At 57.5% G+C, this 24843-nt stretch overlaps 1 protein-coding gene across 4 annotated transcripts; it reads left to right on the top strand.

The window, feature by feature from the left end:
• The first annotated feature begins 377 nt into the window (after nucleotides 1-377).
• Nucleotides 378-24808, top strand: KCNC4 (potassium voltage-gated channel subfamily C member 4). 4 transcript variants are annotated; one of them, XM_031506970.3, is made up of 5 exons: nucleotides 378-687; nucleotides 2455-3201; nucleotides 8588-9524; nucleotides 10932-11117; nucleotides 16224-16777. In XM_031506970.3, the coding sequence occupies exons 2-5, from the start codon at nucleotides 2551-2553 to the stop codon at nucleotides 16340-16342; spliced, it is 1893 nt and encodes a 630-aa protein (XP_031362830.2). In that variant the 5' UTR covers nucleotides 378-687; nucleotides 2455-2550; the 3' UTR covers nucleotides 16343-16777. The 4 variants fall into 4 exon arrangements, with proteins under 4 accessions (XP_031362830.2, XP_021383305.2, XP_021383307.2 ...); XM_021527630.3 differs by lacking the exon at nucleotides 378-687 and adding an exon at nucleotides 1180-1598; XM_021527632.3 differs by lacking the exons at nucleotides 378-687; nucleotides 16224-16777 and adding exons at nucleotides 1422-1598; nucleotides 23798-24808.
• The last annotated feature ends 35 nt before the right edge of the window (nucleotides 24809-24843 follow it).

Below are 24843 nucleotides of genomic sequence, written 5' to 3'. Positions count from 1 at the left end.
ACCCCTTACCACGTCCTCAGAACCCACCCAAGGTTAGAGCTGATCCTCCTTGAGATCTTCCAGGCCCTGCTCTTCATTCCATCCTTCGGATGTTATCTGAGATGCCTTGAGCCTTGCAGGACACCCCTACAGGAGTGACTCCTTGCTCCAAAAAGGCCCTTATTTATCCAGCTCTTTCCATTTTCTCTCCTTCTCTCTTTCTATTTTTTTTTCTTTCTTTTTTTTTTTTCCCACGGACATTAAAAATCAGAAGGCATATTTAGAGAGCAGACAGCTTTGGGCGGGTGTTGCTGGCTAAAAGATCTCTTCCTTCCCCAGAAACAACTCATTTGTCTGCTTGGCCACCTCCTCCCACCCCAGGAATGGCCGCGCTTGGGTGCACCAAGCTCTTCCTGGCGGGATGAAAGTCGGCAGATAAAATATTAGCATCAGGTCGCAGCATTCCTCCCTCCTGGCCAAACTGGCATGACGACGCCGAGGAGCCGAGCCGCGATGCCTGGCCGGTGATGCAAGGCTCGATTTTTCCAGCACGGTTTTCCCTCGGGCTCCATCCCGGCTCTCCCGCGGGCGCAGCTCGGGGTGCTCTGGGCACGGAGCTGCGCCAGCCTCCCTCCACCCGCCCGGGATCCGGCCCTGGAGCTGGGCAGTTGCAGTCACACTTGGAGCTTCCTTGGGGCTTTCTCGGTGGTAAGATTCGAGCGTGGCTCTCGTGCCTCGTGGGTTTTTTTAGGGTGGAGCAGTTTCCCCAGCCACCCCGCATGCCCCCCCCCCCCCCCCCGGATTTTGGGGGCACATCACAGAGGGGACAAAGCTGGGCAGGGGCTGAGGAGGGTCCCTGTGGGGTGACAATGCAGCACACAGCGCAGGGAGGTGCAGAGAGGGGTGCTGAGCAGCATCCCCCATTCCTGTCCCCTCACCTTGCACCAAGACCTCCCTTATCCAAGTGATGAGCCCCCCACCCCAAAACCAGGCCTGGGCTCGGATCCCTTCTGTGACCCCAGAGCATCCCGCAGCCCCTCGGTGCAGCAGCACCGGCAGTGCCAGTGCAGAAGTAAACAGCGCTGGCAGGGTGATGCCTCAGGTCTTCACCGGGGCGGCAGCCTCGGCCCTGGGGCACCACGGCTCCTCAGCCCCTCCCCGGCCCCGGGAGCGGGGGCTGAGCATCAGCAGCGTCCCGGGGGGGTCGGAGCCCCCAGGGAGGGGGTTTAGGGGAAGGGCCCCGGGGCTGGGGTCGGTGGTACCCCGAGCCCCGGCAGCCGCTGCGGAAAGGGGCATCTCACACGCAGGAGCAGAAACAGGGCGGAGAGATGCTCGGGGAGGGCGGTGGGAGGGAAGGGGGGGTCAGCTCCGAGTGCAGCCTCGCAGCTCCCCACCGGCCCCGGGGTCGGTCTCTCCTGACCTCTCGGTGAGCGAGGGATTGCGAGCCAGGGAGGGATGGGATCTGCGGGAGCCTGTGCCAAGAGCTGGCTCCAGATCCGCAGGCAGCTCTGGGCTGCATTTCCCCTCCGGCGCGAAGAGGAGCTGGGGTGTCCGGGGTTCACTCCTCGCTGACACCGACCCCCCGAGACCCCCACCGGCACGTCGGGCCCCGCGGGGAGGTGAGCCGGTGCCGGGGGGTGCGGGGGAGCCGGGGGTAGGCGGAGGGTTGGGCGGGGGGTGGAGGGGATGAAGGGATGGATGGAGGGATGGGAGGATGGAGGGGAGGGATGGATGTGGGGATGAGAGGGAGGGCAGCGGCGGGGGGGCACCGGGCGGGCTGCGGGGCCGGGCTGCGGGGCGGGGGGTCCCCGGCCCCCGCCGGTTGCCGTAAGCCCACCGCTCGCTCCCAGCCCCACAAAAGCCCCGCCGAGCCCCGCAGCCGCTCCCGCCGCCTCCCTCGCGCTGAGCCCCGCGGGGAGGCACCGCCGGGGCGCAACAGGCCCCCCCGGCCCGGCCACGCGTGAACGGGGACCCCCGGGGAGGGAGAGCGGGAGGGGAGGCGGAGAGGGCGCATCCATCCCCCCTTGTCTGCGCCCGCAGCCGCGGAAGAGCCCCGCGGCCGCCGCCTCCTCGCCGAGCCCGGCCCGGGGGGCGGAGGGAGCCGCCGGAGCGGGAGGGGCGGGCGGTGGGGCCCCCCCGCGCCCGGCGCTGCAGGTACCGGAGCGGGGGCGCGGCGCCCGGCCGGGCTCGGCATCCCCCCATCCCTTCCCCAGCATCCTCCCGGCCGGGCCCGCATCGCCCCGGGCGCCGCGCCCCCCGCCCGCTGCCGGCCCCTCCGTCCCGCACTTGTTGCTGCCCGGCAGGGCTGGGCTGGCTCCCGCTTTAGGGCGGTTTTATTTGGGGGGGTGGCTTTGGAGGGGGTGGAGGTTGCAGCCTCCCCTGCTGTCCCCCGGCAGCCGGCGGTGTCCGGCGCGGCTCCAGCTTCTCCCCCCGAGGCCAGAGCCAAGCCTGAGCCCCCCCTTTTCCCCTCCCCAGTCCCAGCTCCGTCCTCCTCTCCCGCCTTCGCCGAGCCCCAGCTCCTCGCCCGGAGGAAGGGTGCACGCTGTGGGCATCTCCCATCCACCGAAATCTATGATCAGCTCGGTGTGTGTCTCCTCCTACCGTGGACGCAAGTCTGGGAACAAACCACCCTCCAAAACATGCCTGAAGGAAGAGATGGGCAAAGGGGAAGAGTCGGACAAGATCACCATCAACGTAGGCGGCACCCGGCATGAGACCTACAAAAGCACCCTGCGGACTCTGCCGGGCACCCGCCTGGCCTGGCTGGCCGACCCCGATGCCCAGAGCAACTTTGACTTTGATGGTAAAAGCAACGAGTTCTTCTTCGACCGTCACCCCGGGATCTTCTCCTACGTGCTCAACTACTACCGCACCGGGAAGCTGCACTGCCCCGCGGACATCTGCGGGCCGCTCTTCGAGGAGGAGCTGACCTACTGGGGCATCGACGAGACCGACGTGGAGCCCTGCTGCTGGATGACCTACCGCCAGCACCGCGACGCCGAGGAGGCCCTGGACATCTTTGAGAGTCCCGAGCCCGGCGGAGGGGCTGCTGGAGAGGAGCCTGAAGAGGAAGGGGGTAGGGAGATGGCTCTTCAGCACCTGGGCATGGATGACAGGCCCCCAGGGGCGGCAGGGGCTGCTGGAGGGGGCGGCTGCTGCCGGAGCTGGCAGCCCAAGATGTGGGCGCTCTTTGAGGATCCCTACTCGTCCAAGGCAGCGAGGGTAAGCTCCCGAATCGCGCCGCTGGGGAGGTGGGATGGGGCCGGGCTGGGCTCGTGTCTTCACCTCCCCATCCCCGAGGGCAAGGCCGGCTGTCCTGGTGGGTTACACGAGGCCCTCCCATAACCGTCCCACTCCTACTGCAGGGCACGTGAGTCGTGTCCCATCCCACAGGACACAGCTTCCATTGTCCCCCAGTCACCTCCCAACTGGGAGAGCTGGGATGAAACTGGGGGCAAGCACAGTCCCTGCCCCCTCTGCACCCTCGAGTGCTCCCTGGGCACCTCCTGGGCACACGGAGATGAGGGATTGTCCTTGGCAGGGCTGACCTGGCAGAGTTTCAGGATGCTCTAGGACAGGATGTTTGGGTTCCTCTTGCTGGGCTGAATGATGCCAAAACCCACATTGAGCAGCCCAGGTGTGGAGTGGAGGTCAGGGCTGGGGGTCAGCTCCTGCCCTGAGCAGGATCCTCATGGTTGTCCCCGAGCAGCTCCTGCTCCTCACGTGTAGGACCCACAGCCCCAAGATGACACCCCGTGCCCGTGCACCCCCTGCCCGCTGTCCCCACCGGGGCTGCCCCCGCGGCACACGGAGCCCACGGGCACCACTGGCACCCCACACACCCCACACAACCCCCACGGCCCCACAGCCCCCTCACCACACATGGTCTCTACCGTGTGTGTGCACAGTGAGCTCCTCCACGTACCAGAGACCCCCACCCTCCCTGGGCACGCAGGCTGTCCCTCCCCACGGGCACCGACGTGCCCAGGACGTGTCCCCCAAAACCCTGCAGGCTCCCAGCCTGGTGCTGGGGCGCTGCTCTGAGCATGATCTCCTTGTAGATCATCCCCAAAGTGCTACCCCGACCCCCCGATACCCACCCAGCCCCTGGCACGCCCAGCTTATAAATCTGCCACACACACCCAGGCAGGCAGTTGGGATGGAGATGGATCCTGGATGCATTTAGAGGTGTAAAAAAACCCCATCAATGGTAAGAAATTCTGCAGGCATTTCACACCCACGAGCAGCGCACGGGGCAGGGGTCAGTTTGGCAAGGAGGTGTTTTTGCAGCAAATGTTAGAGCAACACACACATGCAGAGAATGCTCGGGCAGCAAGAGCTGAATGCATTTTAAGAGGGTACCCCCTCCTCTGCCCGTCCCTGAGGGCTCCTCACCTTGGAGAGATATTCTGAGTGGTGTAAAGCTCCAAATAAAAAATTAAACAAAATTAAAAATAAACCCAAGCACAATAATTCAACTCATTTTTTTCCCCCTGGTGTCATTTGGTTCTGCTTTTCCTGTGTGCTGAGCTGATCCTGGAAAGGCTCTAGCAGGAGGAATGTTTTGGAGGGAGCAGAGATGGTGCTGATTGAGGCCCAGCTGGGGCTGGAGTGGGACCAGTTTGTACTGGGATCTCCCTGCTTCCTTCTCACTGCTCTGGATAAGTGTTCAGCTCAGCAGTGCCATGGGAACGATCAACTTCCAGAGACAACAGGAAAAAATACCAGTATAGTTTTGCCATAGCTTAGGAGAACTGCTCTGGCAAGAGGGGAAACCGAGGCACAGAGCAGTGTAACCAGCCCAAATTCCTGAGTGCCCCAGTTCCTGGCTGGAGTCACCATCCAGCACCAGGATGCTGCAGGGTTGGTGTGGCTACAGCATTCCTGGTGCTGCCCTGGCTTTTGTTTTTATGAGGTTTGCAGCGGTTAGGATTTTTTATAGCCCATTTTGGGGTCCCCCCCTTTCTTGCCAGCGCCACCGGGGTGCTGCTGGCCGCAGGGAATGTGCTGGGGCAGCTGAACAGCCTATTGCCAAACCTTGGGGAGCAGCAGCCCCAGCTGTCCATGCAAACTCTCTCCCTGCCTGTGACTGAGAGCCCAAGGAGCTGAATTTCTCCGGTCGGTCGTCGCTCCTCCTCTGCACGGAGCAGCCCCCCAGGCCCTGACTCAGTTGGCTCCTCTTATTTCCATCTTTCCCTCCCTCCAGCACTTCTCCTGAGCGTGGTTAGAAGTCTCTCCCATGTTTTGGCCTCTTCTCCATGCACCATCGATGGCCACGGGGTCCCTGGCCCCTCACTCAGCCCACTCAGGGAATGTTTGGTGCCCGGTGCAACTGCTGTCCCAGCTGGAGCTTTGCACTTCTCCTCCCCGTGAGAAACTGCCCTGGCTGTGATTTTACCTCTACATCCAACCTCTCCTTACGTGCAGCTCCTCATTATTTTTTCCCTTTGCAGCCCAGCTTGGGGAGCCCTGGCCTCACTTTTGTGGGGACTTTCAGGCTAGTGATGCTCTGTAGGGTCATGGATTTTTTGGGAACGCCTATGTCAAGCTGTTGAGTGCAGGTGAATGTTGTGTGGAGCATCAGCAGGTTCTGGAGGACTTGTTTGGTGGGAGTTCTGGTGTGTATTGGTAGTACTGGGTTTATAAACAGAGTTTATTTTGTTTTAAAGACGGTTTTGGAAGAGAAGTTGAGTTTGGAGCAGAGGCTGAAGCTGAGGTGAGACATGTTGGGTCAGACACAGAACTGGAGCAGCACTCTGGGGGGACACGGTGGTTGGCACTGGCTGTGAACCCAACTTCTATTTTTAAAGGCTGATTTTGCTCCTTGGGCTAAATCAGGTCTCACCTCACACCCAGCAGCAGGGCTGCTTCATTACTCAAGTGTTTGCATGGTCTCACTCCCTTCCTGGGTGATTTTTTTCTTTCTATTTTGCTTTAAGTCTAAAATTTTACTCTTCAGGTTTTCCCAAGATTCCCCATACAGGGAAGCTCAGGAACGTGACTCAGCCCTCAGCTGAAAAGTGGATTATTTTGGCTGTGACACCATTGTGTAGAGACACTTGTCTGGTTAAGCTGGCCTTGCTTGAAGATCCCAATTTTGTTGGATTTGTTTCCCAAATTGCACACGACTGCTCAGCCTTCAGTGCCAGTCCAAAGGGGTCTGACTGAGGGGTGAGGAGCACCTCACTGCCTCCCCAAGCAGGTGTCTGGGGCAGGAGAAACATCTTCCAGGGGTTTCTCCATCATTTAATGCCCGATTGAAACTTCCCCCCAGACTCTGCAGGGCTGGTGCTCTCGCGGCTCTGCCCTTGGGGACAGCCTCAGGGATGCTCCTGGCGGGGCACGGCGGTGTCGGGGTCGGCTGCTCCTCCGGCGTGACTCAGGCTGCCTCTGCTGCTGATTCACTCCAGCCCAGGATCCGGGCTGGCTGTCGCCTGGAGCTCGGGGTGGCTCCGCTTCTGCTTGGGTGGTTTTGGACAGCCAAAGTCCCACCCTGCTCGGGGCAGGGGCAGCAGAGGGGCTGCAGCAGGACCTGCTCCCAGAGCTGAGACCACTACTGGAAATGCAGGGGAAGCCGGTGGGCAGAAATGCTGATGTCTGACTCCAGCTCAGAAGGCTGGATGATTTATTATAACTATACTACAATACATTCATATACTATTTAAAGGAGATACTGAAACTACAAACCTGCTTGTTCTAACTACCATATCTAACTCACTCACAACTCCTGGTCCTCTCTCTCTAGTCCAGCCCCAGGTGGGTTGGATTGGCCATCAGGCTCAAACAATCCTCACCAGAATCCAGCCAAGCACTCACTCCAGATAAACAATTCTCCAAACACATTCCACATGGGAAAAAACAGGGAGCAGAAATAGAAATTGTTTTCTCTTTCTTCTCTCTGTGCACCTCTATGAAAAATCCTGAGAGAGAGAAGAATGTGCCTGCCACAGAAACCACTGTGCTTTTGTGCTGGAGGGAGGTAGAACAAGAGTTTTTCTGCTCCAAAGCTTTTTTTTTGGAGAGGGGTGGCTTTTGGAAAAAGATGCTCCAGGTAATGGGCTCACCGTGAGGAAGGGAGGGAGCTGAGCAGGACTGAAGGGAGCACAGGGTGGAACTTTGTGACACAGCCTGTGACTTCCCGTGCGTGCTGCTGGCCCCTCCTCGCTCACATCCGAGGCGAGGAGAAGGGAGGAGGAGCGGGTGACATGGAGGGGACAATGGTCTCCCTGCTTGGGCAGAACGGAGAAATGGGAACACCTGGGTGTCACCAGGCCCAGGCATCAGCAGGAGGCTGAGCTCTGCCTGCTCCTCTCCTCATCCTGCCCTGGCAGTCCTGGACCTTCCGTGGGCACATCATCCACCACTGACCCTCGGGGAGGAGGTGAAGATGTCTCTGACACATCCAGACCCCAAAGCTCACGGCTGTGAGCAGTGTGAACCTGGCGTCTGGAGGGGTTTGTGAGGAACGTGGGGGAAAGCTCTTTGAATTTGTCCTGTCAAAATTCCCTTCTCATGTCTGTTCCCATTGGAAGGTTGCTCCAGTCCCAGACTGTCCCAGTTCCCCCTCATCCCCACCACTGCCATTCCTGGCACATCTCCAGGCACAGCTGGAGCCCAGCACACCTTCTCCTGTACAGATCACGGCACCTGGAGAAAGGCCCTGGACTGATGGCCCCAGGCACTCGGTGTGCTGCCTGTCGGAACCCCGGCCTGGCTCAGGGGCTCCGTGTGCTGGAAAAATCTTCTTCTCCAACCCGAGCTTCCAAAGAAAACTCAGCAGCCTCTTGTTGCTCGGTCTCAAGGCAGTTTATTGCAAGTTATCTAAAAGATTTTCTCCTCGGGCTGCTGTGGTTTGCTCACAGCTCAGGCAGAGGCACACACACACCCTGACATCCTCTCTGACTCCGACTGCTTCTTGTCTCCCCGCCCAGGGCTGCTGCTGTCTTTTATAGGTACATTACGTGTGACATGGTTACAGTTTTCCCCAATGCCTATTACCTATATTAAATGGTGATTTTCTATCTTTTATATGGTACATTACGTGTGACATGGTCACAGTTTTTCCCAATGCCTATTACCTATATTAAATGGTGATTTTCTACTCTAAACCAACCTGTGAGTGCCAACATCACCAAGAACATGGAGGTGAGGAAGGAGAGAGAGGGAGGACAGGGCAGGCCCAGATCCCAAATCCATCTTAAACCCTCTGACCCCCATGTACAAAACCAAAACCTCCCTGTACAGCACTCAAAAATTCTTCCCTCTACTTTGTGACTTCTACTATAATATCTAAACTTTTGTGACTTCTTGTTCTTCCTGCAAGGTTGGTAAATCATTCCATGGCTCAAACCCAAAATCACAGCTGTTTGCAGCTGCTTGCCAGGGTCTCAAATGCTTCTGACCAGGGCCTGGAACCTCCAAACATGTCTGAGGGACATTTTGAGTTCCAACAGTTGCCAACTCATGGGAGAGGTCCAGGGACCCCTCCTCATTCTCCACCCTTGTTCTTAGGGCAGTGGGTGGCAGCACCTGGAGTGTTTTGACCTCCTCCAAACAGAAGAGGTTGCCCCACATCAGCTCACAGCCCGTGTAACTTTGACTTTCACAGGTGGTTGCTTTCGCCTCACTTTTCTTCATCCTGGTCTCCATCACAACCTTCTGCCTGGAGACACACGAGGCCTTCAACATCGACGTCAACGTGACGGAGACCCTGGTGGTTGGCAACACCACGACGGTGCTGCTGACCCACAAAGTGGAGACGGAGCCCATCCTCACCTACATCGAAGGGGTCTGCGTGCTGTGGTTCACCCTCGAGTTCCTGGTCCGCATCATCTGCTGCCCAGATAAGCTTCTCTTCATTAAAAACCTGCTCAACATCATTGACTTTGTGGCCATCTTGCCCTTCTACCTGGAGGTGGGTCTCAGTGGCCTGTCCTCCAAAGCTGCCCGGGACGTGCTGGGCTTCCTGCGGGTGGTGCGCTTCGTCCGCATCCTGCGGATCTTCAAGCTGACGCGGCACTTTGTGGGTCTCCGGGTGCTGGGCCACACGCTCCGGGCCAGCACCAATGAATTCCTGCTCCTCATCATCTTCCTCGCCTTGGGGGTCTTGATTTTCGCCACCATGATCTACTACGCCGAGCGGATCGGAGCCAAGACGTCCGACCCCACTGGGAGCGACCACACTCACTTTAAGAACATCCCCATCGGCTTCTGGTGGGCCGTGGTCACGATGACGACCCTGGGCTATGGTGACATGTACCCCAAGACCTGGTCGGGGATGGTGGTGGGGGCCCTGTGCGCCCTGGCCGGGGTGCTGACCATCGCCATGCCCGTGCCCGTCATCGTCAATAACTTTGGGATGTACTATTCATTGGCCATGGCCAAGCAGAAGCTGCCAAAGAAGAAGAAAAAGCATATACCCCGTCCGGCCCCGCTGGACTCCCCCACCTACGGCAAATCCGAGGAGAACTCGCCCCGGAACAGCACCCAGAGCGACACTTGTCCCTTGGCGGTAGAGGAGGGGGCAACTGAGCGGAAACGGTCAGGTGAGACCCCAAAGGTGGGGCCGAGGGAGGGGGAGACCTCCAGGAGCCCTCAGGGCAATTTGTTTGGTCCCGGTGTCCCCGGGTCCCTGGGGATGGTGCAGGATGTGGCCCCCGGCTCTGGGTGGGTGCAGAAAGGGCTGGGCCCCTCGGCTGGGGGGTGTTGGGGGCCATGCTGGTGGAGCGGGGCACTGCAGGTCAAATCCCCCATCCAGGCAGGGGAAAAAGGCCACCGGCTCTCCCCAGAACCACATCCTCCCCTCCTAATGGCACAGATCAAGTCACCATGGTGGCTTTCAGGGTGTCCCTGCCTAAGCCACCTCCCCCTCACAGAGGCAGAGGTAAGGCCGCTCGCCCTGCTCTCATGTTAGCCTGGTCATGCCCTTGGCACAGATCTTTCCTTTGCTTCCTCCCACCATAAATCAGGGTAACCTTCACCAAAACTGATAAATCCATGGACTTCCCCTGGGGCTTGACCCCACCTCATTCATCTGCTGGTAGACAGAATCCCTGCGCTGCTGCTCCAAACCCTGAGCAAAACCAGTCCCTGGACATTTCTCTTGTTTTGGTCTCATGCCCTGAGCTGAAGTTTGGGGGTTGGTCAGTCTTAGGATCAGCAGAAGGCACGGCCCCGGCTGTGGGCACCATCCCTTGGGCTAACTCTGGGGGTCTGTGCGAGCCCTGCCCCGCTGTCAGTGCTGGCCATGGTGGCTGCTCTGCCCCTTTTGTCCTGGTTTGCTGCCAGTGGCACCTCTGGGGTGTCTGGAACAGGAGGCACCATGGTGGGGTTGTGTCCTGCACCAGCACTGAGGTGTGTAACAGTGATGGGGCTTCCCCTACCAGAGAAACACAGAGCTTCAGGTGCCCCAAACAGTTCTTTCCCTTTATAAATCTCCTTTTTCCACATGCCTGTGAATCCCATCTGCCCCAGGAGCTCTTGCAGCAGGGAGCTGTTAGAGCAGGAGCTCAGGCCAGGCCCTCACGTGGCAGAGCATCCTCTCAGCCAACGAACCAGGCAGCCAGGGGACATAAATTAGCACTTCCCACTACCCCGAGCAGCCCGTTCCTCAGCAGTGTGAATTTTGGAGAGCTAATTCCCTCCAATTAGGTGGGTGGATCTCAAAAACCTGGGGTGTTTCATCCCCAGCTTTGGCTTCATGCAGGTTTTATAACCCTCAGCAGGACTAGAGCTGCTTGGAATTCTATCTGCCTTTGTCCTGCTCCCCTGGCTGCTCTACAGGAGCGTGTCCAGGCTGGGATCAGCACCTGAATTGGTGGGTGTTGCTCTGAGCCACCTGCAGCCTTCTCTTCTGCTTCCTTTCATGGTCTGACCTGCCCCTCCCGGCCACCCTCAGCACTTTCTCCTGCGGGTTTGGCAGCTGCTGATGGGTCTCTGCCTCCTCCCTGCAGACTCCAAGCAGAACGGTGAGGCCAACGTGGTGCTGTCAGATGAGGAGCAGCCGCTGTCCCCGACGGACGAGGAGAAGAGGCCAATGCGGCGCTCCAGCACCCGGGACAAGAACAAGAAATCCTCCACGTGCTTCCTGCTGGCCACGGGGGACTTCTCCTGTGCAGCAGATGGAGGCATCCAGAAAGGTACAGCTGGAGGTGTGAGCAGGACCTGGCTGGGGAGGGAGAGGTGGAGGCTGAGCGCAGCTTCACTGGGCTGATCCCAGACTGGTTCATCTCCATCCACCTGCCTGGCTGTCCTGTGCTCCCCAAATCCACCTCTTCCTGCTTCTCCATCTGCTTCACCTCCACCCAACACACCTCTCCGTGCTGGGCCACAGTTTGTTTTCTCCTCCCCGGTCACCCCCATCTGGGGTCTGTGACCCCGTGCCCTCCCTGGGGGCTGAGTGCTCCAAGCTCTGCCCCTCCAGCTCTCCTCCCTGGGTTTCAACCACTCCTCTCTGGATGGTGTGAGCGGGACATCCCTCCCGGGGACATGGTGAGGTTGTGACTGAAGGTGACCAAAGGTTTTCAGTAGGGGAAAAAACCCCCAGAGGCTTTTCCCCTGCTCTCGCTGCGGTGGCTCTCAGCGGGTTCGAGCGTGGGGAGCTGCGATGTGTCGAGTGCTGCCTTGCCAGCAGCTCCGGGCTGCCAGAAAGGCTCCTCTGGGTTTGGAACAGGAGCTGTGCTAAGTGTTGAGGTTTTCCATGGGAAACTGAGGGGGAGATGAGTCAGGAAAACACAAAACTCTTCTTCCCATGACAAAACAAAATCCTCTTCAACCTGGTCCCAGACTTCTCTGCTCCTCTGCCCATCTCCCAGCACTCTAGCTCCAGAGAGGGAAAATCCAGTGCCCCAAAATCCAGCTGCACCCTCGATTGCTGGGATAACTCTTAGGGCACAGCTCAGCCTGCCAGGTGTGCAGTGTTTTGTGTGTCCAGGGTGGCGTGGGATGCTGTAGCTGCAGAGCTGACCTACTTCTACCTCCCTGGCACCAAGTGCTGCCCGTTGGCCGCAGGGAGCTGGGACCAGGCAGGAGCAGGGATGATGTGCTGCATCTCTGAGCCCCTGCCCAGGTCCTGTTGGTGCTCTGGAGAGCCTCAAGGGTTTGTTCCTTCAGGAGCTGCTTGGGATGGCACAGACGGGATGGAGCACAGGGAGGTGTTGGGTGCAATCACATTTATCAGTAGTGGAAGCAAGTTGGTTGTTTCCTCCTGGGAAATCAAGAATTCCCTTTGGCATTGCTGCTCAGCCTCAGAAAGAGGACAGAGAGGAAAAGCTTTGCTCATCCTTGGAGTACCATCAAACTTCTGCTTGAAATACCTGATTTTTTTTTTCCCTGGAAGTGCCTTTTCCTGTGAAGTTGGTCTCTTTCCTTAATGCCTGTTAATGTGGAGAATGGAGAGAGGTTTAGTCCCACTCCAGACTGGGAGAGGGAATGCTGAACTGGAGGGATGGAGGAAACAGATGAAATCCAGAGCTGATTTTCCTCCTCAGAAAATGCTGAAGCCAGGATTCAGCTGGAGCATTTGAATCTGGTCCCACTGAAGCCAGAAGTGGAGCAGCTCTGAGAGTTGAGGATGCAGAGCTGCTTTCACTCACTCCCAAATCCCATCTCTGGATCGCAGGAGACCGGGAGATTTCTGTCCTTGTGTGGTGGCAGCAGCAGCTCTTTGAAAGGCACTGTGGTGATCATTCTTGGGGTGCTCTGGTGTCTTCCCTGCAAATTTCAGAGTGCCTTTTACACTTTAAAATAGAAGGTGAGCACGGGTCACTCATCCCCGTGTTGCTGGAATGATGTTGCACCTGGAGAAAGCTGGATCTGCTGGCCAGAGGGACTCCAGTGGTGCTTGAGACCTTTTGGGAAGGGGGAACCTCAGTGTCCTGCTGGGGCTGTGGAGTGTGAGGGTGTGCTGGGGGATCAGGGCTGGCCTAGTGCAGTGCTCCAGCATGGTCAGGGGTGACCAGGGGTGACCACAGGTGACCAGAGGTGACCAGGGGTGACCAGAGGTGACCAGGGGTGAAGAAGCCTCTAGCCAAAATCCTTTGGGAGCTGCAGAGGCGCCTCTTCCCTTGGTCTTGATTTATCTCCTGCTGAGGCTGTTTGTTCTGGTACTGGGATGTTGGCAGCTCTGCAAATTGAGATGAGCTTGGTTCTGAGCCCGGCTCTCTGATGGCCATCTGTCAGATGCTGGGACAGGTACTGGTGTCTGTACAAGCTGTGGAAATCAGGAGAGGAGCTGGTTTGGGAATAAGCTGCAGATCTCAGCATCCATCGTGGTTTAACCTCGACCCCAGGCTGGTCTTGTTGGGGCAGCTCAGGGAGAAGAGCTGCTCTGCCCTTGGACCTGAGCCTGGAGCAGATTGAGCTGGGTTGCTGTGGATTCCTCTGTGGAATGTGTTTCTTGTTCCTGCGCCTGCCTCCAGTGGTATTGCTCTGCTCCCTGGCTGCCAGGGATGGCTTCAGAGCCTTTATCTCCCCTCAGCACTGGGGTCCTGCTCAGCAGTTCCCAAAAATGTGTCCTGCTGGTCAGACACCTTGCCATGGGGCTGCCCTGGCACAAAAGCCCTGTCTGCGCTTGGGTGGAGGGTTTGGAGGCAGGGGGAGTCCAGCCAGTGAGACTGGTTAGGGTGGAACCATGGAATCATTGGGTTGGAGGAGAGCTCTACGAGTCCAACCTTCCCCCAGCACTTGGCCACTAACCCATGTCCCCACATCTGTGTGTCTGAAAAAAACTCACCTCCTTTGTCAGCACATTAACACGGCTCAGCAGCAATTTTTGGCTCTGTAGAGCCTCGTGCAGCTGATTTTCACTGCTGGTGTCAGCGCAGGGCCATGACTCCCACATGGCCTGAGCATGCGGGATGGGATCAAGCTGGGAATGCTCACGGGAGCATCCCTGGAGCTGCCTGGCTGGGGGGGACCAAGGCCCAGCCCACATTTGCACATTTGAGCTGCGTGCCAGGCCTGTGTCACCACCAGCAGCAAATTCCTGGGCTTTGCTGCCTGCCTGCTTTACCCCATCCCTCTGGCACCAGCTCCCAGCCTGTGCCAGCACTCAGAGCCTGCAGGGAGCAGGCAGTGCCACGGCCGGGAGGAGCTCCTGAGGTCACCCAGTGCTCTTTTCTCAGCAGCAAGCCCTGCTAAAGCAATCCCAGGGACTCTGGGCTGCCCCAGGGCGAGTTACTGGGACCCCAGCTCTGTTCATCAGCTGGGGCAGCTAGCAGAGCACAGCCCCCTTGTGCAGCTGTGGCTTCACTCTGTGCTGGCACCTGGGTGAGGTGGGAAACCAAAGCAGCCTTGAGGGGCTGAGCCTTGAGCTCCTTCCCAGGTGTGAGTGTGGCCTGGGATAAATTGATGGAGAGAATGAGGTGCTGGCCTTGGGGCAGGTTTGCCCTGGGGTTCCATTGCAGAGGGTCCCTGGGGAAATCAAACATCTTTATGAAGCTCTGACCCAAGATATGATGGTTGAGACTTAATCAGAGCGAGCAGTGGGATTTTTGATGTTTCTATGGCCGTTTGCACCCTTTTCTATCTGGGGTTTGGAGCATCCCATAAACCCCATCAGCAGGGCCCTGCCTGGCTGGCAGCTGCCAGCAAACCCCGACCCCACAACAATTCCTGCCAAACTGGTGCTGTTTGGGTGCTGGGGCTGTCCTGAGCTTTCAGGGATCTCAGCACGGCTGCTTCCCACGCTCAGGGCAGGGGGAAACGCGTGAGCCCCCCAGGAACCTCAGCACAACCAGGGAAAAGAGCAAGGGGAGGGAAGGATGAGTTTTTCGGGAGTGTTGTGGGGAGCAGGGTGGTCTTTGCATCAGCTGCTGTGGGTGGGAAACTCCCAGCTCCCCCCAGCTCGGGGCTGTGCTCGCTTCCCTCCCCGCTCGCTGTGTGGATCCGTGCCAGGAAGTAAATAAGGAAATTGCTCTTCTCCTCAGGCCTGCTTCTGTTCCCGCTTCCACTGCAGGGAGGGGAAAGCTTTGCTGGAGTCAGCAACAGGTCCCTCTGTGCCTCTGTGCCCTGGACCTGCCTCTGCTTCAGCTGGAGGAGCTGTGTCTCCTCGGGGGCTGAGGGGTGGAAGGATCCCTGCTGGCTGCTGAGGCAGGGAAAAACCACAAAAAGGGACAAGCCCCAGGTTTGCAGAGGTCGTGCTCTGGAGCCTCTTCCAGGTGTAGCTCCTGTCTCAGCACCCCCGGGTGTGTGTGAGGGTGATGCTGTGAGCCTGATCCCTGATCCAAGCCCAAACCAGCAAAGCAGAGCCCAGAGATGTGCCACGAGCTCCTGGGGAGGGATTCCAAGCTGGCACTGCCGGAGGAACCATCCATCACCTTGTTTTTCTGCTGTCAGGAGCTGCCTCCCTCTGCTCCCCCCACACAAACGCTGCTCCCCTGGGCTTTGCTTCCCCTGGGGCTCGCTGGTGCCTCGGGAGGGCTCAGGCTTGGCTGGGTGTGCTCACCCAGGTGCTCTCAGGGAAGATCCAGGCGCAGGGACATTGGGCTCACCACAGCTGGGAGCATCATTAATTTTCCATGTTTTGGCAGCAGAGCCAGGGAACAGACTCATCCTTAGCAGTGCTGCTTTGCGGACCTAAAAATCCAATTTTCCGTGCAAAGACTTTGTGTCTTTCCAGCAAGAAAAGTGGCTTTTGACCTGTGAGAACATTTCCTCTGGCTGTTGCTTTTTCAATAAAAGCTGGAGAAAATCCTGGTTCTTTGGGGGAGTGTGAAGGGTCCCCATGCTTCAAGAAATAGAAACATTTGCTCTTTAATGCAATTTCTTATGGAAAATAACGAGCGTGTCTACCTGCTCCTTTCCACACAGAAAGGTGTCAGCAGCAGCCTGCTGCTACAGGGGTGTAAACACCAGAGCTGGGGGAGCCACTCCTTCCAAATCCCATATTTGTTTGAGTTCTGCTGCTTTTCCCCGTCTGCTTCAGCCCACAAAATCCCCAGCCTCGTTCCTCATTCAGAGCAATTTGGGAAGCAAAACCCAACACCCTCCAAGAGCAATTTGGGAAACAAAACCCAACACCCTCCAAGATCAATTTGGTCTCCTCGTTGATGACTCCGAGTCCTGGATTTGGCCGGCGCTGCTCCATGAAGGGAGTGGGAAGCTCTGGAGGAGCTGTCCCAAAAAGCCCCTCCAGAATATTTTTCGGGGGTTTCTGGGAGCGTGGGGCTCATCCCGGTGCCGCCAGCCCCCCGAGCCTCGGGCAGGAGGCTGCTGGGCTCTAACCTGTCTGTTTTCTTCCCGAGGCGGTGGAAAATCGCGGAGCCTGAGCAGCGTAGATGGAGTGGCAGGATCCGCGGTGGGCCCGGCTCCGCTGGCGTCCCGCTGCAGCTCCCCCTGCTCCCCCGTGCCCTCCATCCTCTGAAGGACCTCGCTGTGCCCCAAGTGTCCCTCGGGTCCCCACCGCGCTGCCCAGGCTGGGACATCTCCATCCCCCAGGAGCTGGTTCTGACCCTCTCCAGCTGCCCCCGTAACGTCTCCATTGACCCTGTCTTGTGTCCATGTGTATGGACAGCCCCTGGAGGAGGTGCTGGGGTACTTTTCCCCTCCTTGAAACCTTATTCATCCTAAATAAACCCTGCAATTCCCTCTGGTGTCGAGCCCTCCCTCCCGTGGGCCGTTTGTGTTGGGCTAAAGGGTGGTGGAAACACAAGGAGGACAAGTTGACTCATAAAATTATATCCCATTGTGCTGGAAATGGCTGAATTCATATACTTTAGGTTTTATTTTGATTTCTTTTTTTTAAACCAGCCTCAAGTTTCTAGAGGCAACAGATGAATAAACCTCTATTCCCTGCCCAGCAGTGGTTCCCCTCTTGTTTTGTGCCTTTTTCTGCCTAAATCCTACTTGTTCTTTCTCAGATTGTGTCCGCTTCTCCTTCCAACCTCAGGATGGGCCTGAGGGTCTTGGAAACCAGCCTTGAGATGCCATGGAGGGCCCTGGGAGAGGGTTCAGGGGCTCACAGAGGCTGGGAGAATAGGTATGGACACTCCCATGAAGAGCTGGGAACTGGTGGCAAGAGGAATAAAGGTCCCTGGCAAAGCTGCTGCCGGTGTGGAATAGTGGGGCAGAGAGAGATTAGAAGCAAAACAATAGATGGGGGATGAATCCTTGTTTGGGATGGACGTGAGGTGGTGTTCCAGAACATTCCCATGGGGATGGGAGCTGGGTTTGAGCCAGGCTCTCCCCATCCCTGGGAGGATGAGGCTGAAGAGTCAAGCTCCCTGAGGCACTGTTGGTTTTTGCTCATCTGTATCGGTTTTTGGGATGATTTTGGATGATCTCAGGTGTCTTCCCAAAGTAGAACAAGCCCTTCAGTCCCTGACCTCTGGCTCATTTCAGTTCTGTCCAGCTCAGGCTCCCTGGAGGTGTTTGGACCTCGGGTGCAAGGGGCTGGTTTGGGGTGTCCAGCCCTGCTCTCCAGTCCCCCTCGGTGCTCTCTTGTTCTCTTTCCTCACTCTGAGCAAGTCAGGGCTGGAGCCCTGGGACTTTTCTGGGGAGGAGAGCTCAGATGTGGATGTGTTTGAAAAGCAAAGAGCTCCAAGAGCTTTTCTGGGGTCAGACCCTTTCCCTCCATCATGGCCAAACTGGATCTGGTGCTCAGGGAATGGTGAGGTTGGACTTGATGATCTTGGAGCTCTTTTCCAACATTAGGATTCTATGATTCCATGGTCCTTGCACCTGAAAGAAGCTGGGATGGATTTTGGCAAATCCCACAGCCAGGACCCTCCTGCTCCACCCCAGGTTTCCCATGCCTCAGTTTCCCTTGGTGTGGAGAAAGAGCTGCCAGGAGGAGCAGCCAGCACATATCCAAACCAGGCCCTTCTGAGTTTCCCTTCCCTTCCCTTCCCTTCCCTTCCCTTCCCTTCCCTTCCCTTCCCTTCCCTTCCCTTCCCTTCCCTTCCCTTCCCTTCCCTTCCCTTCCCTTCCCTTCCCTTCCCTTCCCTTCCCTTCCCTTCCCTTCCCTTCCCTTCCCTTCCCTTCCCTTCCCTTCCCTTCCCTTCCCTTCCCTTCCCTTCCCTTCCCTTCCCTTCCCTTCCCTTCCCTTCCCTTCCCTTCCCTTCCCTTCCCTTCCCTTCCCTTCCCTTCCCTTCCCTTCCCTTCCCTTCCCTTCCCTTCCCTTCCCTTTCCCCTCTTCCCCTTTTCCCCTTTTCCCCTTTTTTCCCCCTTTTATCTTTTTTCCACTTTTCCCCTTTCCCCTTTCCCCTTTTCCCCTTTCCCCTTTTCCCCTTTCCATTTCCCCTCCCTCCCTCCCTCCCTCCCTCAAGAGCCAAAGGGAAGCAGAAAAGGTGAAAAATCTTGGTGACTTGGGCTGGATCTCGGGGATGGATGACAGGAGCCGGTGCTGGAGCCAGAATTGTGGATTTGGGGAGGAATTGGGATGAGCTGCACCCATCCCCTGCTCAGGATGTGCCACGCTGGCCCGTGGTGCTGCTCCATCCCTCACCAGCAGCACCGGGGTTTGTGTGCTGGGTTCCCTGGATTTCTGCACTGGTGTGTTCCCTCAGCAGATGGAGGGGTCACAGGGCAGGTCCAGGAATCACCCAAAATTCCATGAACTGGACGAAGGGGTGGGAACAGCAGCACCCTGCAGGTGCTTCTCTGGCTCATCCTTCCCTCTGGAAGCAGGAGGAGCTGGAAATCGCCAGCCCCTGCCAGAGGGAAGGTCACCCTCCATGGCTTCAGTGGTCTTTGGCTCATAAATGATTTATCCAAGGTCTGAGCTGACTTTGGGGGTGAGCCAGGTGTGAAACCCTGTCCCTCGCAGAAGAATCAGATCGAGCTGCTCAGACTTTGGGTTTGGGACTCTTGGAGGTAGAGGATTGAATGCAGAGCAGCCAGAGATCCCAGCAGATCCATCCTCGCCTTTGCCCCTGAAGCTCCCAGAGCAGCTCATCTCAATGCCAGAGTGGTTCCTTGGGGTGGAAAACCTTTGGTGGACCCCCCAAAATCTCATCCCCACCAGAGCAAGGAGGGTTGGGCAGGAGCTGCCACGGAGCCGGCAGGATGCAATTTTTAGCTGGGGCGTTATGCAACCCCGGAGAAGGGATGACTAATGTGCAAAAAGCTCCTCTGAAACAGCCCAGCCCCGAAAGGGAGATGGAGGGATTTCAGTGGGAGGCACCAAACTGCTGAAAAACCCATCGCATCTTCTCCCTCTTCCTCCTCGCCTTCTTCTGAACAGGATTTGGGGGATGCAGGAGGGAGAAAACAGCTTGTTGTTATTTTTAGGTGGGGTCTGGGTTGGTTTTGGGGGCGAGTTAGCACGGGTTAATCCCGGGTAAGATTAGAAGAGGAGCTGTAGTGGATCAGAGCAGACCTCTAAATATCTCTGGAGCCCAGGGTTTTATCTCCAACAGTGGCCAAAATTGTCTGCCTGGAGAATAGGATAAGAATAGAGCAGGAATATACGATACCTCCCCTGAATATCCTCACAGGACTTATCTGTGTGCAGGGATCTGCTAGGAGCTCACGTTCCAGCCCAGGCAAAAGGCACCGAGAAAAAGCCAAGATGTTGGATTTATTCCCAAGAAACTGCATAAATCCACAGGAGTCCAACTGCCCCTGCCCAAGCCCTAAAATGGCTTAAAAAAAATTGAAATAACATCAAGGGGTGTGCAGTGACTGTTGGGGCACGGCAGCATGGAAAGGAGACGTTCCCTGGGGATGGGATGGGATGGGATGGGATGGGATGGGATGGGATGGGATGGGATGGGATGGGATGGATGGGATGGGATGGGGTGTGCTGGGTCTCGTTCCTGGCAGGCCAATGGGATTGAGCAGGAATCCAGGGATGAGCACTGGGTGTGTTACAGGAACGTGTCCCTCACCTGTGGAGCAGGGGATGTGTCCTGGTGGTTGTGAAAAAGTAATCACAGAGTCAGGGAATTGTTTGGGTAGGAAGGGACCTTAAATCCCATCCCATTCCAGCTCATGCCATGGGCAGGGACATCTTCCACCATCCCAGGGTATCCCAAGCCTTGTCCAGCCTGGCCTTGGGCACTGCCAGGGATCCAGGGGCAATCACAGCTGCTCTGGGCACCTGTGCCAGGGCCTGCCCACCCTCACAGGGACAGTGGGACACTTGGCAGGGTGGGACCCCACAGAGCTCGAGTGCCCCTCTAGTGTCCCTGTCCCCACCCTGGCTCAGACACGTGTGGTGCTCAGCCGTGGGAATGGACCGGAGACCAGGGGATGGAGCCATGGAATGGTTTGGGTTGGAAGGACCACGGGCAGGGACAGCTTCTGCTGGACCAGGCTGCTCCAGGCTCTGCCAGCCTGGCCTGGAACACTCCAGAGGTGCTGGGTGACCCTGGGCTGCCCTGGTGGGATCCTCACATTCCTCTGCCCACTTTGGGACACGGATCAGCACTTTGGGACAAGGATCGAGCCCCTGTGACCACCCACCCCAAACCAGAGCAGCCTTTGCATCAGGGGGATTTGGGAGCAGTTCCCTCCTCCAGCCTCAGCTCCTTCCTTCTTTTTCCTCCTGGAGGACTCGCAGTCCAGCACTGCGTGGAGGCTGCACCATGATCCCAGGTTGCTTGCAAAGTATTAATTTTTATTGTTGCAACAACTGCTCTGTTTCGTGGGAGATGCCTGAGAGAGCTGAGGAAATAGAAAGGCCTGTCAGGCAGCTGGGCAGGAGGTGAAGATGTCAAGAGAGTAATTGCTCTACCCAGAAGGAGCCTGTTCCTGGCTTCCCCAGCACTGCCAGGAAAAATCCTCACTGCTTATTTGATGACAATAAAGAAAAACAGAAAATAAATAGCAGCCCCATGGCTTGCCCGTGCTGACGAGGAACAGGGAGAGCAGAGGCAGATGCAAAATAGGATTCAGTTGAGCTTATAAATAGGAGCCTCCTCCCAGCTCCCAGTCTGCTACTTCCTTACCTCCGCCCGGGCAGCCGAGCCTCTACCCATGGAAAAGGTAACTGGGGGCTCAGAAAGGATTCTGTGAACTCCTGGGAAGGTGTTGGAATCTGAGGTATTGATGATTCTGAGATTGTAGAAAGTCTCTGTCTGTCAGCCCCCTGCCAAAGCAGAAGCCATAATTGGTCTGTGCTGGTTTCCAGGTTGTTTATTCTGTTGATCTCTCACATGTTCTGCTGCCCTGCCCAGCTCTGTCCTGCAGGGCAGCGTGTGGGGCTCTGCCCTCAGTGGGATGTGACAAACATTAAATACCAGAAACTCCCTGGGCTGCATTTACAAGAACGTGCCAATATCTGTCACCTACGTTGGACAGTGTGTCCCCAGCCTGAACCAACAGAAAAATGCCAACACCACAGTGAGACATGGAGGGCATGAAGAAGGAGAAAAAGGACAAGGCACACCCAATTTCCTCCATCTTGTCCCCTTTGGACCCCTCATCTAGAATCCTAAAATTTTACTTTTGCACCCGTGCCACACCTAATTATTCCTTATATCAAACCCTCATAGCTGGTAATTCATGCTGTAAGATTGAAAACTCTTTTCCATGGCCAGAGATCACAGCCAGTGTCTCTGGGGGCTCTGTCCAGGGGGGTTCCTGACCCCTGCCAGGGTCCCAGGGCAGCCAGAGGGAAGCCCTGGGCTCCCACAGGAAGGGGTCACGCTTCCCCCTGTGTGGGACAGGCTGGGGCAGGGGATGTGTCCTGTGGCTGTGAAAAAGTGATCACAGAGTCAGGGAGTTGTTTGGTGGGAAGGGACCTTAGATTCCATCCCATGTCAGCTCCTGCCATGGGCAGGAACACCTTCCACCATTCCAGGTTGTTCCAAGCCCCGTCCACCCTGACCCTGGGCACTGCCAGGGATGCAGGGGCAGCCACAGCTGCTCTGGGCACCCTGTGCCAGGGCCTCAGCACTGCCACAGGGAAGAATTCCTTCCCCGTATCCATCTAACCCTGCCCTCTGGCAGTGGGAAGCCATTCCCCCTTCTCCAAAGTCTCTCTCCAGCTCTCTTGGAGCCCCTTTAGGCACTGGAAAGGAACTCTAGGATCTCCCAGAGCCTTCTCCTCTCCAGGGGAGCAGCCCCAGCTCTCCCAGCCTGGCTCCAGAGCAGCTCCACGTCCTCCTGATGCTGGAGCCCAGGGCTGGGGTCTCACCTGAGGGGGCAGAACCCCCCTGCCCTGCTGGGGGATCAGCTCTGGGCCCAGCAGGTGTGGCTGGGGAATGCTGAGCTGCTCATCCCCCCAAAACAGCCCCAAACCCTCCTCCTCCTCCTCAGCTGCTGTGCCAGAGCAGAGCAGAGTCAGCGTGGGACCTACCCAAACATTGTGCTGGCACAGCTGGCAGCTGGCAGCCCCCACAGCAGCACACAGGCTGTTTGAGGGGATGCTCAAAGTGGGAGGGCGGGACTGGGTGAGGGGAAATTTGGGGGTGATGGCTCTGGGAGCAGCGCAGCAAACCTTGGGGTATTTGGAGCCGAGTCATGCCAGGCTGTGCCAAGCCTCCTGCCGTGCCCAGGGCAGCACCCTGTGGAGGCTGGTGGCAGATCTGCACCCAAAAATAGGCTTGAGGAAGGGTTGCACATCACTGAGGGGCCTGCTCCTCTCTGTTCTGTGAGGGGAACAGAGCTGGTACCCATAAGCCACGACAGGAGGGATGTTTACTCATTGGTGCCTTTGTCTGGGGGACAAAAAAATAAAAATCTGGGCTGTTGTTATTTATTTTTAGTCGTGCTAATTTTTTTCCTAGGCTGGGAAGCTGCTTTCCAAGGCAGGTCCCTGGAGGCTGCGGGCAGCAGGTCTCGAGCTAACACACAAAATGGCTTTGAACAGGGAGGAGGAGATGGGAGTTAAAAGCCAAGTCGTGCCCCTGGTAAATCAATCGACCTGACGGGGAATGTTTCCAGCAGGACACAAGCCCTGCCAAGAGCTTTTAGCTGCTTGCAGGAGTGACTGAACCAAGAGCTGGGATGTTTTTCAGCAGCTGCTGCCTGCACGGGCATTGCTGGTCCCCAGATTGCTGCAGGGGGATGTTGTTGGGTCCCCAAACCCTTTTGTCTTCAGAGGTGGGGAGAGGTCTGGCAGGAGAGCTCCTTTAATCCCGGGGGTTTTATGGGATGTGAGGTTTGAAAAGCCTCCATGCCTGGGCATGGCTCTCCCAGGCTGTGCAGTGATGCTCAGTGGAGAGTGAGACCTTTGTTTTTTGTGGGAAAGGAGGAGGTTTTGGAGCTCTGTCGGGTCTGCAGGGGAGGCAGCTGGGTCAAACTCATGGGCAGGAGCTGGGGGTGAGCTTTAGAGCAGAATTCCATGGTTTATCAGGTGGATCAGGCTCTGTCTCCCTGCCTGACAGCCCCTTGCCTGGAAACTGGGCCCTGGCACATGGGGAGAGGCGGGGGGTGACTCAGAGCTCCAATCAATGATAATTAATTCAATGATAACAAACGAGAGGGAGAGAGGGAGAAGAAAAACACAGAGAGATTAATGCACCAGGCTTGGCTTTGGGACATCTGGTTTGGGGTTGGCTTGGGAAGTTTTGGGCAAGAGCAGCTTTTGATGTGGTGAGGGTGATGTTTCCCCCCTGCTTTTTGTTTATACCCTCACAATCACCCTGATTCCACGCATGGCTTCTCATGGAGAATCATTTCCCAAGTCTCCATCTCTGCCACCATTCTGAGGCTTTTAAAAACCATTTTCCCCTGACTTACAGATGCAGCAACAGCATTTTATCCCTCTGAAAAAGGCCACTTTACTTTGTGGTTACTCTGTTTTCTGCATCCTGCTAAGTCGGGGTCCCCCGGAAGCTCAGCGTCCCTCTCCCTCTCCGATTTCTCCCAGCACAGCTCATGGAAGCAAATATCTAATGCTGTGTTTAATGTTTGTGTCTTTAACTTGCAGATTCCTGCCAGGACACCCTCGCTGCCAGTTTCCCCCAGGGTGAGGTGGTCACCTTCTCCTGAGCCCCAGCTGGATGCAGCAGCGCCCTGGCGAGGGGTGTGCTCCCCAGGGGAAGGATGTGTGTCCCGAGGGGTGCCTTCCCCAGGGGAAGGCGGCTCTCCCTGGGGCCAGGGGATGCTCTTCCTAAGGCTAAAGGATGCATTCCACCAGGGATGCTCTCCCCAAAGCCCAGGGATGCTTTCCCTCAGGCTGGGAGACGCATTCCTCCAGAGATGCCCTCCCTGGGGCCAAGGGATGCTCTTCCCACGGGAGATGCTCTCCCCAGGGCTGAGGGATGTCCTGCCCAAAGCCCAGGGATGCTCTCCCCAAAGCCCAGGGATGCTCCCCCCAAGGCCAAGGGGTGCTCTTCCCACGGAGCTTTCTTTCCCCAAAGCTCCAGCTCCATCCCTGGGGGGGTTGGCAGCTGGGTCCCCCCGAGAGGTGCCACAGAGCAGCAGGGCCGGGAGGGAGGCTGGGGCCAGCCCCATTCCCCTTCCTGGTGCCAGCCCTGCCACGGCCACACTGCCCCTGCACCCCTGGGCTGCCCCCTCCCCTTGCCCACGCTTCTGGCTGCACCTCGCCCTCCAGCTCTGGAGATCCAGCTGCTCACCAGGACATCTCTGCCCGTGGCTGCTCCGTGCTCTGACGCCTCCATCGGCCCTGGCCCCTGGGACCCCTCCTCCGGGGTGCCAAGGGCTCCCCTCCAGGTGCCCCCATCGCCCCTCCCCCGGGGGCTGACCCCAGGGCACGGGGCCAGGGGGTGGTCGGGGCGCAGGGATGGGGATGGGAAGCAATAGGACACCGAGGTGTGGGGATCCCAGCTGGCCTGGAGGGGTCAGGGTCCTTCCAGCGCTGTTCCATGTCTCTGTGACCAAGGCAATACTACTCTGTCTGTCTGTCCTGTTCGCATGCCTGTCCGACCTATCGAGTTCCAATAAAGTCATCCATGAGCTGAGGCAGCTCCCGAACCCCTCCTGCCTCCCTGCCTCCGGCTCTCCATGGAGAAC

Source organism: Lonchura striata, chromosome 26 (genome assembly GCF_050655825.1).
Source record: "Lonchura striata isolate lonStrDom1 chromosome 26, ASM5065582v1, whole genome shotgun sequence".
Taxonomy (NCBI): domain Eukaryota; kingdom Metazoa; phylum Chordata; class Aves; order Passeriformes; family Estrildidae; genus Lonchura; species Lonchura striata.
Note: the sequence above shows the minus strand (reverse complement) of the source record. Positions and strands in the feature narration are given on the sequence as shown.